At 36.6% G+C, this 16,827-nt stretch overlaps 1 protein-coding gene and 1 pseudogene across 4 annotated transcripts in view; one reads left to right on the top strand and one right to left on the bottom strand.

The window, feature by feature from the left end:
* FBXL2 (F-box and leucine rich repeat protein 2) overlaps window positions 1–16,827 on the bottom strand; it is a 92,926-nt gene that overhangs the window by 60,396 nt on the left and 15,703 nt on the right. For all 4 annotated transcript variants that reach the window (XR_005021775.1, XR_005021776.1, XM_036868235.1 and 1 more), the window contains exon 2: window positions 15,190–15,251. Coding sequence is in view for 2 of the 4 variants with exons in the window: in XM_036868235.1 (XP_036724130.1) it covers window positions 15,190–15,251 (62 nt within the window). In the remaining 2 variants the exon portion in view is untranslated. The remainder of the gene's footprint in view (window positions 1–15,189; window positions 15,252–16,827) is intronic.
* LOC118903309 lies at window positions 3,289–3,676 on the top strand (annotated as a pseudogene).

Raw genomic sequence — 16,827 nt, 5'->3', positions numbered from 1 at the left:
CCCTTCTGACCCCATACTGGTGCTTTTCAGTTCCTTACCCCTCACCGCCAGGAACTTCTAGCTTTCTGCAGCCGGTCTGCGGCAACCACACTGTCTTGATTTCTTTTTTTTTTTTTTTTTAAGATTTATTTATTTATTTATTTGGCTGCAGTGGGTATTCGTTGCTGCGTGCAGGCTCTCTCTAGTTGCAGCGAGCGGGGGCTACTCTTCATTGTGGTGTGTGGGCTTCTCATTGCGGTGGTTTCTCTTATTGCGGAGCACAGGCTCTAGGCACGCGGGCTTCAGTAGTTGTGACACATGGGCTCAACAGTTGTGGCTTGTGGGCTCCAGAACACAGGCTCAGTAGTTGCGGTGCAAGGGCTTAGTTGCTCCATGGCATGTGGGATCTTCCCGGACCAGGGATCGAACCCATATACCCTGCAGTGGCAGGCGGATTCTTAACCACTGCCACCAGGGAAGTCCCTGTCTTGATCTCTAAAACTCTAAACTAAGTCTTCATAGGTCAGTAGTGTCAGTCCTCCAACTTTGTTCTTCTTCAGTAACGCACTGGCCTTTCAGAGTCTTTTGCCTTTCTATACAAACTTTAAAATAGATTCGTCAATATCCACAAAATAACTCGGTGGTATTTTTTATCAGCATTGTGTTGACTCCATAGATCAACTTGGGAAGAATTAACATTTTAACAATATTGAGTCTTCTTACCCATGAATGTGTAACATCTCTTCACTTATTTAGACCTTCTTTGATTTCTTTCACTGGAGCTGGAGTTTTCATCATATAGATCTTTTGCTAGATTTATACTTAAGTATTTCATTTTTTGAGGCTAATGTAAATGGTATTGTTTTTTATTTTAACTTCCAGTTGTTCACTGCTGGTGAACAATACCAGAAATGGCAATAGGAAAGCAATTACCTTCTGCATATTAACCTTGTATCCTGCAACGTTATATAACTGCTTATTAATTACAGGAATATTTTGTCAATTCTTTTGGATTTTCTACATACACAATCGTGTAATCTACAAACAAAACCAATGTATACCTTCCCAATGTATACTTCTTCTTTTCTTTTCTTACTTAATTGTATTAGGTAGTACTTCAGCAGTACTGTGATGAATAGGTGTAGTAAGAGGGGACATCATTTTCTGGTTCCTGATCTTGGGGATAAAGCAACCAGTTTCTCACCGTTAAGTACACTGTTAGCCTTAGGGGTTTTTTGTAGATATTCTTGATCAAGTTGAGGAAGTTCCCCTCTATTTTTGGTTTGATGAGACTTTTAATCATGAATGAGTGTTAAAATTTGCCAAATACTTTTTCTGCATCTACTAATATGACCATATGATTTTTTTCTTTGTTAGATCATTGATGTGATTGATTATGTTGATTTTTGAATGTTGAGGCATCCTTGCATGCATGAAATAAATCCCACTTGGTTATAGTGTATAATTCTTTTTATACATTGTTCAATCTGATTTGCTAACTTTTTTTGAAGACTTCTGCATCTATGTTCATGAGAGATATTGTTCTGTACTTTTCCTTTCTATAATGTCTTTTTCTGGTTTTGGTATTAGGGTAATGCTAGCTTCACAGAATAAGTTAGGAATTATTCTGCTTCTATTTTCTGGATGACAACGTAGAGAATTAGTATCATTTCTTCCTTATGTTTGGTAGCATTCACCAATTAAATCATCTGTGTCTGATGTAGTAATTACATATATGTAATTGTGTCTGAAATGTCTGAGAGTACGTTGTAGACACGATGTTCATTTACCCCTAAAATACTCAAGTACTTCCTAAAAACAAGGACGTTCTTTTTCAGAAACACAATACAATTAACAAAACAAGGAAAACTAACACTGACACAATACTATAATCTATAGATCTTATTCAAAATCTGTCAACTGTCCCAATAATGGTCCTTAAAACAAAAGAAAAACTTTTTTCTCTGGCCCAGGATCACATATTGCATTTATTTGCCACGTCTCTTTAGTCTCTTCTAATCTAAAACATTTTTTCAGTCTTTATCTTTCATGACTTTGCTACTTTTGAAGCATACAGCCAGTTACTCTGTAGAATGTTCTGCCGTGTGTCTAATATTTCCTCATGATTAGACTCAAGTTATAATTTTTGTCAGGAATGCCACAGAAATGACATTGTGCTCTTCTTGTGCATTACATCAGGAGGCATATGGTGGACATTTGTCCTATTAGTGGTGATGCCAACTTTGATCACTTGGTTAAGATGATTTCTGCCAGAGTGCCCCATTATAAAGTTACATTTTTTCCCTCTGCAATTAATATATATCTTGTGGGAGGATTAGTTGAAACTATGAAAACGTTTTGTTTCTCAAATGTCGTACCTTCACATATCTCATTATTTCGAAAACTGGTAAATAAAGGAAAAGAATGTCAAGCGTTTATCCTGCCTTTCTTCTATATAAACTGTAGCACTGTGTAATCAAACAGAAGTGAAGTAATTCTTTATAAAAGCATTCCATATCATATGATATCGTTTATACATGGAATCTAAAAAGAAGGGTACAAATGAACTTATTTACAAAACAGAAGTACAGTCATGGATGTAGAAAACAAACATGGTTACCAGGGGATAAGGGGCGTAGGGATAATTTGGGAGATTGGGATTGACATATACACACTACTATATATAAAATAGATAACTAATAAGAACCTGTTGTATACCACAGGGAACTCTACTCAATACTCTGAAATGGCCTATATGGGAAAAGAATCTAAAAAAAAAAAAAAAGAGTGGATATATAACTGATTCACTATGCTATACACCTGAAACTAACAACACTGTAAATCAACTATACTCCAATAAAAATTTTTTTAAAAGCATTCCAACTAATAAATGAAGAAAAAGAATCAGAATAACATCATTTTGCAGCCCCAATAAGTTAATGATCTAGGCAATAAGCATACATAGATGCCAGCACAAAAAAAGGAAACCAAACATTGTGTAACTCCTAATAAAAGAACACACCACCACATAGTCTTACTAAAGGGATCGAACTGGAGTCTGATCAAACCTCTGGATCCAGCTATCAATTTCCAAGAAATACAGATAAAGGAAACATGCTGAAAGTGCACCATGAGGCTGCAATTAGCAAAACCCAGACTGTGGGAACTTCCACAATACATATCAAATAACCCAAGTTCTTCAACAGATAAACCGTGTAGAACAGAAAGAGATGGACAGGAGACCTGCTGATTATCAGAGACTTAAAGATATATTAAATGAGCAAGACTAGCTGTTTTTTCCAACTGGAGCCCAGCAGGATGACTCCCGCAAAGAAGGGTGGCAAGAAGGAGGAGGGCCGGTCTGCCATCAATGAGGTGGTGACCACAGAATACACTATCAACATTCATAAGCACATCCATGGAGTGGGTTTCAAGAAGCGTGCCCCTCAGGCACTCAAAGAAATCCAGAAATTTGCCATGAAGGAGATGGAAACGCCAGATGTACGCATTGACACCAGGCTCAACAAAGCTGTCTGGACCGAAGGAATAAGGACTGTCCCATACCGTATCTGTATGAGGTTGTCCAGAAAAATGTAATGAAGATGAAGATTCACCAAACAAGCTCTATATGTTGGTTACCTACGTACTTGTCACCATTTTCAAAAATCTACAGACAGTTGATATGGATGAGAACTAACAGCTGATTGCCAAATAAAGTTATAGAACCGCCAAAAAAAAAAAAAATGGGCGAGACTAAACTGTAATGACTAGGGATGCACATATGGATGATAGATCTATAAAGAAATGAAAATACAGTGATAGCTATAAAAGTCAAGAAAGTGTTACTTCTGGAGAGGGAAGCAGTTATCATTTGGATGAGAAATGGAGGTGCTTCTCTGGTGACTGGCAAAGTTTTATTTATTGACCTAAGTGATGGCTAGGGTATTTGTCTAATATTTGTGTTTTGTGTGGTTCTCCAACTATATATTATACTTCATAATAAAAACATTTTTAAGAAAAAAATGTTTCAAAGAAGCAATAATGGAAATTGATAAATACTTGAAACTGAATAGCAAAAACAAACACTAAACTTCAAAACTTGTGAAATTCAACAGAAGTAGAGCTTTGAGACTATCGCTCAAAGAACTTATCTATTGTTAGATGAGGGAGCTGAAAAATAACGAGCTAAATGTCCAACTTAGGTAAGCTAAAGAAAACACAGTTAACCCAAAGAAAGACAAAGAATGGGATTTAAAAAGCTAGGAGTGGAAACTGTTAAAAAAGAAAACAAAGAAAAAAATAGAAAATAATAAAACCAATGTCATCAAGAAGACAAGAAGATGTAGAGAAAAGGGAACGCTTGTACACTGTTGGTGGGAATGTAAATTAGTTCAGCTACTACAGAAAACAATATGAATGTTCCTGAAAAAATTTAAAATAGAATTACCATATGATTCAGCAATTCCACTTCTGGGTATATGAAATAAAAACACGATATTGAAGAGATATATGGCCTCCCATGTTTATTGCAGCATCATTTACAAGAGCCAAGATATGGAAACAACCTAAGTGCCTGTCAACCGATTAACAGATAAAGATGTGGTAATACTTACAATGAAATATTACTCAGCCATGAGAAAGAAGAAAATTCTGCCCTTTGTGACAACATGGATGGATTCTGAGGACATTACGCCAAGTAAGATAAGTCAGAGAAAGACAAATACTGTACGATATCACTTATATGTGGACCTAAAAGAAAGACAAACTCATAAAAACAGAGTAAAATGGTGGTTACCAGGGTCTGGGGGGAGGGGGAATAGTAGAGATGTTGTTAAGGATACGAACTTGCAACTAGTAGATACGTAAGTCCTAGAGATCTAATAAACAGTATAGTGATTACAGACAACAATACTGTAGTATTAAGACCAAACATGCTAGGAGACTAGATCTTACTTAATTATTCCCATCACAAAAAATAAATGATAATTATGTGGTGTTCGTAGGTAGCTAACACTACAATGGCAATCATATTACAATATATAAATGTACCAAATCAACACGTTGTACACCTTAGATTTATACAATGTTATATGTCGAATACATATTTTTTAAAAACTGTTACCACCTTTGGAAACACTGGCTTTATCAAGAGCTGTAAAAATGTTCTCCTCCTTTGATCCAGTAATTCCTCTTCAGGAAGTTATCATAAAGAAATAATTCAACAAAACAAAAAATTTTAAGTGATTATTTCAGCATTATCTAAAATTTTTAAAAAGCAACAAAAAGGTTAAGTAAATCATGACTTATAAACTCCATGGACTATTAAGCAGCCATGGAAGTGGTAATTATGAAAAGTATGTGGTAATAGGGGAGAGTAATCATTAAATGTTAGGTAGGAAAAAGCTCAGAGGAAAATGCTACATTCTATGCACTTCCAACTAAGCACAAATAAATATATATATGGACCAAGAGAAGAAGGAAACTAAACTGTGCAAGATTTCCCAAATACAGCATGATTTTTTGCAAGCTGTTTCCTCTGCCTTGAATGTTTTCACACACACAGACATACATATGCACACACACACACATAAGTATACATTGAGATACATTCCCATATACAAATAAACATGCCCAATACACATACTCCCATACACACATATGTACTAATGTACACAATGTTCTGGGCATAAAAACAGATACATAGATCCATGAAACATAATAAAGAGCCCAGGAACAAACCCACACATATATGGTCAATTAATTTATGACAAAGGAGCCAAGACATACAATGGGGAAAGAGCAGTCTCTTCAATAAATGGTGCTGGGAAAACTGGACAGCCATATGTGAAAGAATGAAACTGGACTCCTGTCTTACAACCACAAAAATTAACTTAAAATGGATGAAAAGACTTGAATGTAAGACCTGAAACCATAAAAGTCCTAGAAGAAAACATAGAGGGTAAGCTTCTTGACCTAAGTCTTGGAGATGATTTTTTGGATTTGACACCAAAAGCAAAGGCAACAAAAGCAAAAATAAACAAGTGGGACTACATCAAACTAAAAAGCTTCTGCACAGCAAAGGAAACCATCAACAAAATGAAAAGGCAACCTACTGACTGGGAGAAAATATTTGCAAACCATATATCTGATGAGTTAATACCCAAAATCTATAAAGAACTCATACCACTCAATAGCAAAAAAAAATTCAATTAAAAAATGGGCAGAGGATCTAAATAGACATTTTTCCAAAGAAGACACACAAATGGCCAAGAGGTACATGAAATATGCTCAACAACACTAATCATCAGGGAAATGAAAATCAAAACCACAGGGAGATATCACCTCTCACCTACTGGAACTGCTACTATCAAAAAGACAAGAAATGAGTATTGGCGAGGATGTGGAGAAAAAGGAACCCTTGGGTACTATTAGTGGGAATATAAATTGGTGCAGCCACTATGGAGAACAGTATGGCAGTTCCTCAAAAATTTAAAAATAGAACTACCATATGATCCAGCAATTCCACTTGTGGGTATTTATATGAAGAAAATGAAAACATAACCCAAAAGGTACACACTATCATGTTCACTGTAGCATTATTTACAACAGCCAAGATATGGAAGCAACCTAAGTGTCTATCAATGGATGAATGGATTAAAAAATGTGAGATACAGATATATATATGAAAATTATTCAGCCATAAAAAAGAATGAAATCTTGCCATTTGTGACAACACAGATGGACCTCAAGGGTATTATGCTGAGTGAAATAAGTCACACAGAAAGAGACAAATACCATATGATCTCACTTATATGTGGAATCTACATATGTGGAATAAAACAAAACTGAGCTCATAGATACAGAGAACAGATCTGTGGTTGCCAGAGGTGGTGGGAGGGTGGGCAAAATGGGTGAAGGGGGTCAAAAGGTACAAACCTCCAGTTATAACATGAATAAGTCATGGGGATGTAACATACAGCATGGTGATTATAGGTAATAACACTGTACTGCATATTTGAAAGCTGCTAAGGGAGTAAATCTTAAAAGTTCTCCTCACAAGAAAAAAAGCTCTGTAACTATGTACGGTGACAGATGTTAACTAGACTTATCGTGGTGATCATTGTGCAGTATGTACAAATATCAAATCATTATATCATACACCTATGTCAATTATATATATATATATATATAAAATCTCAATTTTTTAAAGAAAAGATTAGATTTACTGTGTTATGCAACATAAAATCCAGGACAAACACAAGAAATTATAACATGTTTAAAGAACCTATATACACACTCAAGAGGGAGAGAACATGGCCCTAAACTTAGGGAAAGCCTTAGGTTGAACTAGGTAAAAGAAGGGGTGAGCAAAAGATTAGCACTTTCTCTATAAATAACAAATGCTGCAGAGGGTGTGGAGAAAAGGGAACCCTCCTACACTGTTGGTGGGAATGCAAGTTGGTGCAGCTACTATGGAGAACAGTATGGAGGTTCCTCAGAAAACTAAATACAGAATTACCATATGATCTAGCAATCCCACTCCTGGGCATATATCCAGACAAAACTACAATTCAAAAAGATACATGTACCCCTATGTTCATAGCAGCACTATTCACAATTGCCAAGACATGGAAACAACCTAAATGCTCATCAACAAATGAATGGATAAAGAAGATGTAGTACATATATACAATGGAATATTACTCAGCCATAAAAAAGGATGAAATAATGCCATTTGCAACAACACGGATGCAACTAGAGATTATCATACTAAGTGAAGTAAGTCAGAAAGAGAAAGACAAATACCATATGATGTTACATAAGTGGAGTCTAAAATATGACACAAATGAACCTATCTATGAAACAGAAACAGAATCAGGGACAGAGAGAACAGACTTGTGGTTGCCAAGGGGGAGGGGAGGGGAGGGATGGAGTGGGAGTTTGGGGTTAGCAGATGCAAACTATTATATATAGAATGGATAAACAACAAGGTCCTACTGTATAGCACAGGGAACTATATTCAATACCCTGTGATAAACCATAATGGAAAAGAATATGAAAAAGAATGTACACATATGCATAACTGAATCACTTTGCTGTACAGCAGTAATTAACACATTGTAATTCAACTACACTTCAATAAAAAATAAATTTAAAAAAAAGATTGGCACTTTCAAGAAGGAGAGTGAACATGGGAGAGAACAAATTAGAGAATGACATTTTCAGGGACTGGAAGTAACTCAGAGTTGCCAGACTTACAAGGAAGTTGGAAAAGAGTGAGAGATGAGATAGAGTAAGAGATAATAAGTGGACAGTTCTGGGAGAATAATTTAAGTCATAACAATTTATGCCGACTTTACACTAAAGGCAACAGGAAAGGTTTTAAGGAGGAGAGAAGCAAAATTAGTAAGATAAAAAAGAAATTAAAAAATAGAAAATTGCAATAATAATCACAATAATAATAATCACAGTGAATAGAATACTTGTTTTAATCATTAAAACCCCAAATTATCCTCTTATAAAGATTATTAAATGGAGACACTATTTGAAAAAACTGGATGAAAAGATGTAGATGATACAGTAGTACTAAAAACAAGAAAGGGAAAGAAAACAACTCCTACAAACCAGTAACAACCCAATAAGCAAAAAATATATACAAGCATCTCACAGAAGAGGAAATACACGTGACTGATAAATATACAAATAGATGCTCAACATTACTACAATTCAGGGAAATTCAAATCAAGAGCACAATGAGATGCTATTCTATACTTAAGACATCTAAAAACACTAAATTTTTGAAAGGAACAACTCAACTGAGTCTCTTAGCCATTGTTCGTATGAACACAAATTGATAAGACCACTTTGGAAAAACAAGATTACTATATGAAGTTAAGTACTTGTACAGTCTATGACCCCCAGCAATTCCACTCGCAGCGAGTGGAATTTCATACATTTATTGGCCATTTGTATTTCTTCCTTTGTTCAGACCCTCTTCAAACTTTTTCTAAGAGCTAATCCACCTCATTCTTAATAATTTTTAAGAACTGATGTATGTGTGTGTGTGTGTGTGTGTGTGTGTGTATGTTGAAGAAGATAGCCTGTGCTTATAATGCGTATTCGAATCATTTCACCTACCACTATGCTGTTTAACTTTGGTATGGTATATTTTGCCATATTTTACTATTCAAAGAATCAAACTTCCCAATCTTTTCTGTTTTAACTACTGAATTCACAGCTTTTAAATTAACAGGTCTCTAACATAACCCTCCAGGGATAAAGCTCTGGAGTAGAATGTACTAGTTCTATCCTTCCTATCTGTGGAGCTCTACTGGTGTTTCATGCCACCTGAGTGTAGATTTAAAAATCCAAAGGCATCATCAGAGTTCTAATGTATAAGCATAACCCCAACCGAGACTAAGGAAGATTTGCCTCTGCCATGATTTGGACTTAGATGTCAACCCTAAAATAGTACATAATAGTATACAGAGGAAGGGCCTTTAAGCTTCTGCATCTGATTTCAACACACATTAATTTGGTCCTGTATTGCCTCATGCAAGGTAAAAAATAAATAAATAAATAACAACAATAAAAATGAACAAACCAAAAAAACCTCTTTAACAAAAAAGAAAAATCTGCATAGATGTTTAAACATGAATTTGTAATATGTACCCCCAAAAGATCATCTTACCTGTTAGGCTGCCTTGGAATATATATAAGGCATCACAGGCAGCAGGAGGTGTAGGTACCAGTCCTTGAAAAAGTCCATGGAGTGCTGCAACCAACCAGCAGGCAAGAACACCCACTCAGAAAAAATCTATGAGTTTTTTTTTTCATCTGATCATCTTATTGCTAGTTTTAAGACTACCCAATATTATTAATTCACAGATCCCTTCTGTTACCCATTTCTAGTTTGTACTTAACAAGCTTTTACATTTGCTTTTTCTATCCTGCTTTCACTTATAAATTAAAAGATATTCGAGGGCTTCCCTGGTGGCGCAGTGGTTGAGAATCTGCCTGCCAATGCAGGGGACATGGGTTCGAGCCCTGGTCTGGGAAGATCCCACATGCCGCGGAGCAACTAAGCCTGTGTGCCACAACTACTGAGCCTGCGCGTCTGGAGCCTGTGCTCCGCAACAAGAGAGGCCGCGATAGTGAGAGGCCCGCGCACCGCGATGAAGAGTGGCCCCTGCTTGCCGCAACTAGAGAAAGCCCTCGCGCAGAAACGAAGACCCAACACGGCCAATAAATAAACAAATTAATTAAAATAAATTAAAAAAAAAAAAAAGTAGCGATGGAGGGAATGTCGCAAAAAAAAAAAATCTTAAAAAAAAAAATGATATTCGAGTTCTCCCTCTCTATCCTTCACTCTCACACAGTTCAACAAATAGCTTGTAATTTTACTGTCATTTTATAATTTTCCCTAGCAAACTAGTAAAACTGCCAAATTATAGGTAATTATGTAGTTGATTCCATTTGCCCAAAATGATTAGCCTCACCTCTCCTGTTTGAGGCAATCAAACCTTCCTTCATCAAGCCAACAAATATGATCAGGATTTAATTTTGTCATGGATCCACATACTTTTTATTTTTTTTTCACTTTTTGGACATGCCGCACAGCATGTGGGATCTTAGTTCCCCAACCAGGGATAGAAACCGCACCCCTTGCATTGGAAGCTCGGAGTCTTAACCACTGGACCGCTGGGGAAGTCCCCACATGCATTTTTTTAAAAGGAAAGAAAATTATACAGATAATGGTGATTTAGTTTTTAAAAATATGTCTAATAAGAGGTTTCTTTATTATTTATTACTAACAAGAGCCATGTCTTCTCAGAACGTTTTAAAATATTTACTGCATGTAGCGCTCCCTATTCCTATGAAGTTTACATGCATTTTCATTTCATCACTAGCGCCTGAGAGCAACCATAACAGAAGTAAAAACTTAAGGTCAAACAAATTAATATTAAAATTTATAATCTGAGTTGTGAGCCAATATTTGCTCATATAAGACTTTTCTCAAAAGAGGAATGGTTCCTTCCAGGAGACTGCCTTTTTTATAATACAAAATAATTAACAGTTGTCATAATACCACCACTACTCTGCTCAAGCTCCAGTAGTTGTCAGTTTAATGTCAGATGGTAGTATGCAATTTCCATTGAGACTGAATTAGTGTAGGTTGATGAAATGAAGCACCGGGCTACATTAACTTACTTAATAATCAGGTTTTTTACTGAGACTGTTAGCAGTAGCATATGTTAAGATCCATATCAGGACAGCTTGCTTTTTTCAGTTGTTTGTATTAAAACCAACTGCACTGTCAACAGTATTTATTAAGTTTTCAGAGATCCAAAATTGATGTTAATTAATAATAATAAGAGGGACTTCCCTGGTGGTCCAGTGGTTAAGAATCCACCTTCCAATGCAGGGGACGCGTGTTCGACCCCTGGTTGGGGAACTAAGATCCCACATGCTGCGGGGCAACTAAGCCCATGTGCTGCAACTAATGAGCCTGCACACCACAACTACTGAGCCTGTGCACTCTAGAGCCCGTGCCACAACTAGAGAGCCCATGTGCCTCCACTAGAGAGAAGCCCGTGTGCCGCAACGAAAGATTCCGCATGCTGCAACTAAGACCTGACACAGTCAAATAAATAAATAATAAATATTTTTTAAAAATAATAATAAGAGATAACATTTATTTAACATTTATTGAACGCCAGGTACTCAGAGCCAGCCAACAACCCCCTAAGGTAAGAACTATTACTATTACAGATATGGGAAATTATGGCCCAGAGAGTGAAGTCACTTTAAGGTCACACAACTAGTAAATGGGGAGAGCTGAAATCTCAAGCAAGTTTGGCTCCAAAAGTAATAGAGACAATAACAACAAGGACAAATACATGCAAGGAGAACCCAACTCACCAACAGATATAGAGATTACAACAAACTATATCTTCCCATTGTTGTAAGCATTATATAACTGACTCCTCAGGAACAGTAAAATTACAAACTATTTGTTGAACTGTGTGAGAGTGAAAGGTAGAGAGGGAGAACTCGTCTATCTTTAATTTATAAGTGAAAGCTGGATAGAAAAAGCAAATGTAAAAGCTTGTTAAGTAACAAACTAAAAATGGGTAGCAGAAGGGACCTGTGAATTAATAATATCGGGTAGTCTTAAAACTAGCAATAAGATGATCAGATAAAAAAACTCAGATTTTTTCTGAGTGGATTCAAAGTGATATAGAGAGATGAAAAGTGCATAGTTCCAGGGACTTCCCTGGTGGTCCAGTGGGTAAGACTCCATGCTCCCAATGCAGGGGGCCTGGGTTCAATCCCTGGTTGGGGAACTAGATCCCACATGCATGCCGCAACTAAGAAGTCAGCACGCTGCAACTAAAAGATCCCGCATGCCACAACGAAGATCCCGAGTGCCGCAACTACGACCAGGATCAGCCAAAATAAATAAATAAACAAACAAACAAACATTAAAAAATAAAAATAAAAAAATCACATAGTTCCAGGTTTGCTAACGGTTCCAGAGGGTAAGCTGAAGCTTCACTTGATATGATCAGTAATGGAAGCTAGCAGAGAATTTAAGAGGGTGGTAACAGATGCAGTAAAAAATGGCAGAAGAGAAAATGACCTTGGCTGCAAGCAAATAAGATTATCATAAACTCAAGGAATTCACACCTATTGATGAAGTAAGACTGAAAGTAAATAGGAATTCAATGAGAACAGGAACAACAGTCTGCTCTGTCACAAAGAAGTCTGCTATATGAAGTAAAAATGTAAGCCTAAGACAGACTGAAAGTATGAAGACATCATTTATCTTAGCAAAACCAATCAACACTTAAGCTCCATGAGGTGGGGAATTTGTAGCACTCACTCACTTTGTTGTGGAATTAACGAACAATGAAGATGTCTGCTTTGGTAATCTGGCTCAAATCCTTCTTCAAAATTTTGCTTAAAAAGGGTAGCCGGGAAAGGGGAGAGCTACTGAGAATAGAAAGTCTGAGAGTAAAATGGCAGAAATGATTTAAAGACCAACAAAAGTTAATATCTGGCTAGAGTTAGTTTTCAGACTGAAGAGTCAGAGAAGACCTGTTGTAGCAGTACTTTAAAATTTAAATTCCCTTTACAGACTCCAAAATTAGAATAGAAGTGGGAATGCAAATCTATGAACATTTGCTCCCAACTGACAATTCTTTTTTAAAAATGATCTATGTATGAGCCTTAGCATAATTCAAAAACTATAACTCCAGGATTTTTGAAAGCTGGGTCCATCATGGATGTTTAAAAGAACTAATATTTCTAAAACGGCAGTTCAGAAATCACACTAGCACGGAAAGTGACGTAATTCCAACACCCGCCCCGCCCCCCACCCGGCCCTTTTTGGTCAGTAGGTAGAAACAGTACCATGGCTGAGTACAGTATAAAAGCTAACCTTACCAAAAGGGAAAAAATATTAAGTTAGCAGCCTTGAGTCAAAAATAGCAGCAGTATTCAGGAGAAGGGTGGAGTTTAATCACGCTCCAGTGTTAAATGACTAACGTGGGTCGGCCTGAAGCTGGTTATGAGTCCCCAGGGTAAAAATGACATATTCACATTACAGTTTGATGTCTGTGCTAGAAAAATGTTCAGACCAAGAATGAAACATTGCACAATTCTGGGAAACATCACTCACTCTGTGGTCTGTTGTGGATGGCATCGCCTACCGCTGCATAGTAACAGCCAGCCCACCCTAACCACACTGGTTCTAACAGCTTACGGTGCTTGATTAAGACCCTGTGGGTTTATGTGATAAACATATCATTCCTTCCTTGTTACCACTTTCTTAACTTTAAAACGGTCTAAAATGCCAAAGAATATTCTCTCTTAACTAAACAAATATTTATTTTGTTGAAATAAAACATAACTGCTGTATTTTTCATGTGATCCTGCCATGAATTAATTTTCTTTTTTATTGAGTAGAATGAGCTCACGGCAACAGTGTCAAACAACACCTGATGACTAATGAAATGCCACCCTGAAGCCCCTAAAATGTGATCACCACCACAAAGACCCTAAGCCTTCACCCCATTCCTGACTCAAAAACAAAAGTCTAACATACAAGGTGGAAAAGGTGAGCAATCCGTGGCATTTATAGAGCAACACTGTGATGGACTCCAACATGTAAACAAAACACACATTCATACTCATCCCCTAAATGTTAAAATGAGATTTAGCACAGCCAGGGAACAGAGTAAGCTGCTCAATCTCTCACTATATATCAGCATTTCCCAAAAACTTTTCCAAGGAATATTAAAAGCGTTCCATGGTCAGTAAATCTGAAATGCCACAACTATTCATCTGGGAGCATCACCATGCACATTAGCCTATTAGAGCTCCGAGAGGTCATGTAGTAAAGAAACTGGTTTTGTTAACCCAGTTTTTCCCATACTTACTTGATCACAAAACCTGGTTTTTTGTTTTGTTTTGTGAAATATCAGTGATATGAAGAGTTTGGGAAATGTCACTCAAAGATTACCATGTATACATGTATTAATTGTTGGTTAACAATTAAAATATAACATCCAAAATTAAATAAGATTTGCCTGATGCTTGCAGAGTACTAAAGGAAACTGCAGTGCCTTAGGTTCAACAAATGTTGGTTGATAGCTTTACTTCCCAAAACGACAAGCAAAATACCATTAACTGTATATTCAGTAATGCTAAAAATAAAGCACAAAAAGCCTGTTCTATAGTAGTATCAGCACATAATTCTCATAAAGTGAATAAAAACATCAATATTTGGGCTGATAGCATTTTAAGTGCTCAGTAAGAACATATAGTGTAATTACTGATCAGAAAACATCTAAATGTCTATGACTTCAGGAGCTCACAACCTTAATAATCTCTCCTCGTGTTACCGACTACATTGAGATAACCTACTAATACCCAAACAGTGGCACCTACTGAGGATTATTACAATACTTACCACATTACAAAAAGAATCCAGACCAATGCTACGTACATACTTAGTACATTCTGGATTAGACCAAGTAAAATTTAACAACAAGCTGAACAGCATTCTATAAAACAAAAACAAAAAGTCAGTTAGGCTAATTCTGTCTGTTTTTCTAAGCTATGGACTCATAGTGAGAAAGAAGATTGTCTTGGAACTTGATGACTGAATCATATCTGAAATCTTTAAAGTTTATCTACACTTACCTCAAAAGAAGTTCTTTGGGTAACTTTTTGTTAATAAGGCCTTCATCATTATTTGAGAAAACCTACAGGAAAAAAAAAAGGGGATATTATAAAATGTTCCTCAATCAAAAAAAAAAAAAGGATACACGTTTTGTAGACCAAAACAGCCCCAATCACTGTCCTACAATTATGATGATACTAATTTCATGAAGTCACCATTCTTCGACATTGATGGATATAAAAATAGTTTATACCCTATTACCATTTAATAAAAACAGCAAACATTTAGAGAAGAGTTAACACACAGCCATATCTACACTACATTATATTACAGATTTTAGCCAAGGCGTTTAGCAAGGAAAATAAATAAAAGGCATGCTGAACGGAAAGGAAGAAATAAAACAACTTCTATTTACAGATGACATAATCTTGTATATTGAAAATTCTAAAAAAGAGACACAAAAAAACTATTAGAATAAAGGAATTCAGCCAGGTTGCAAGATACTATATACAAATATACAATATATTCATATAAAAATAAATTGTATTTCCATATATTACCAATGAACAACCTGAAAATGAAATTAAGAAAACAATCTCATTTGTAACAGCAAAAAAAAAAATACTTAGGGGACTTCCCTGGTGGTGCAGTGGTTAAGAATCCGCCTGCCAACACAGGGGACAATGGGTTCGATCACTGGTCCTGAAAGATCCCACATGCTGTGGAGCAACTAAGCCCGTGAGCCACATCTACTGAACCTGTGCTCTAGAGCCCGAGAGCCGCAACTACTGGCCCCACGCGCCACAACTATTGAAGCCCGCACGCCCTAGAGCCTGCACGCCGCAACTACTGAGCCCACGCGTCACAAATACTGAAGCCTGTGTGCTCTAGGGCCCGCATGCAGCAACTACTGAGCCCGTGTGCCACAACTACCGAAGCCCACGAGCCTAGAGCCTGTGCTTCACAACAAGAGAAGCCACTGCAATGAGAAGCCTGCACACCACAACTAGTGAAAGCCTGCATGCAGCAACAAAGACCCAACACAGCCAAAAAAAAAAAAAAAAAACTTAGGAATACATTTAACTAAAGAAGTGCCTGACATTATATATTGAAAACTTACACTAAACACTGTTGTGAGAAATTAAAGAAGGCTTGAATAAACTGAAACACATCCCATGTTCATGAATTGGAAGATTTAACAGCATAAAGTTAGCAATGTTCCTCAGCTTTGTACTTATTCTGCTTGGGGTTTGCCAACTATGTCCAGTCTGCTATTAGGCCCATCAAATGAATATTTAATGTCTGATTCATACTTTCACTTCTAGCATTCCCTGTTCGGTCTTTTTATAGTCTTCCATCTTCCTGCTAAAATTTTCTAACTGTTCATCCATTCCAACTGTTCAACATCTGGACCATCACTGACTGTTTCTCTTAGCTCTTCTCCTGACCATGGGTCACATTTCTTTGTTTCTCTCCATGTCTCATAATTTGTTATTTCACAACAAATATTGTGCGTAAAAAAATAATTAATTTACAAGGATCAATGAAACTAAGAGATGTTTTCTCTGTAAAGAAAAAATTGACAGAGAAAGGGAGGAGAGACTGGCCAAGATAGCAGAGTAGAAAGACACTGAGCTCACCTCCTCTCCTGAGCACAC

The sequence above is a fragment of the Balaenoptera musculus genome, chromosome 11 (assembly GCF_009873245.2).
Source record: "Balaenoptera musculus isolate JJ_BM4_2016_0621 chromosome 11, mBalMus1.pri.v3, whole genome shotgun sequence".
Taxonomy (NCBI): domain Eukaryota; kingdom Metazoa; phylum Chordata; class Mammalia; order Artiodactyla; family Balaenopteridae; genus Balaenoptera; species Balaenoptera musculus.
Note: the sequence above shows the minus strand (reverse complement) of the source record. Positions and strands in the feature narration are given on the sequence as shown.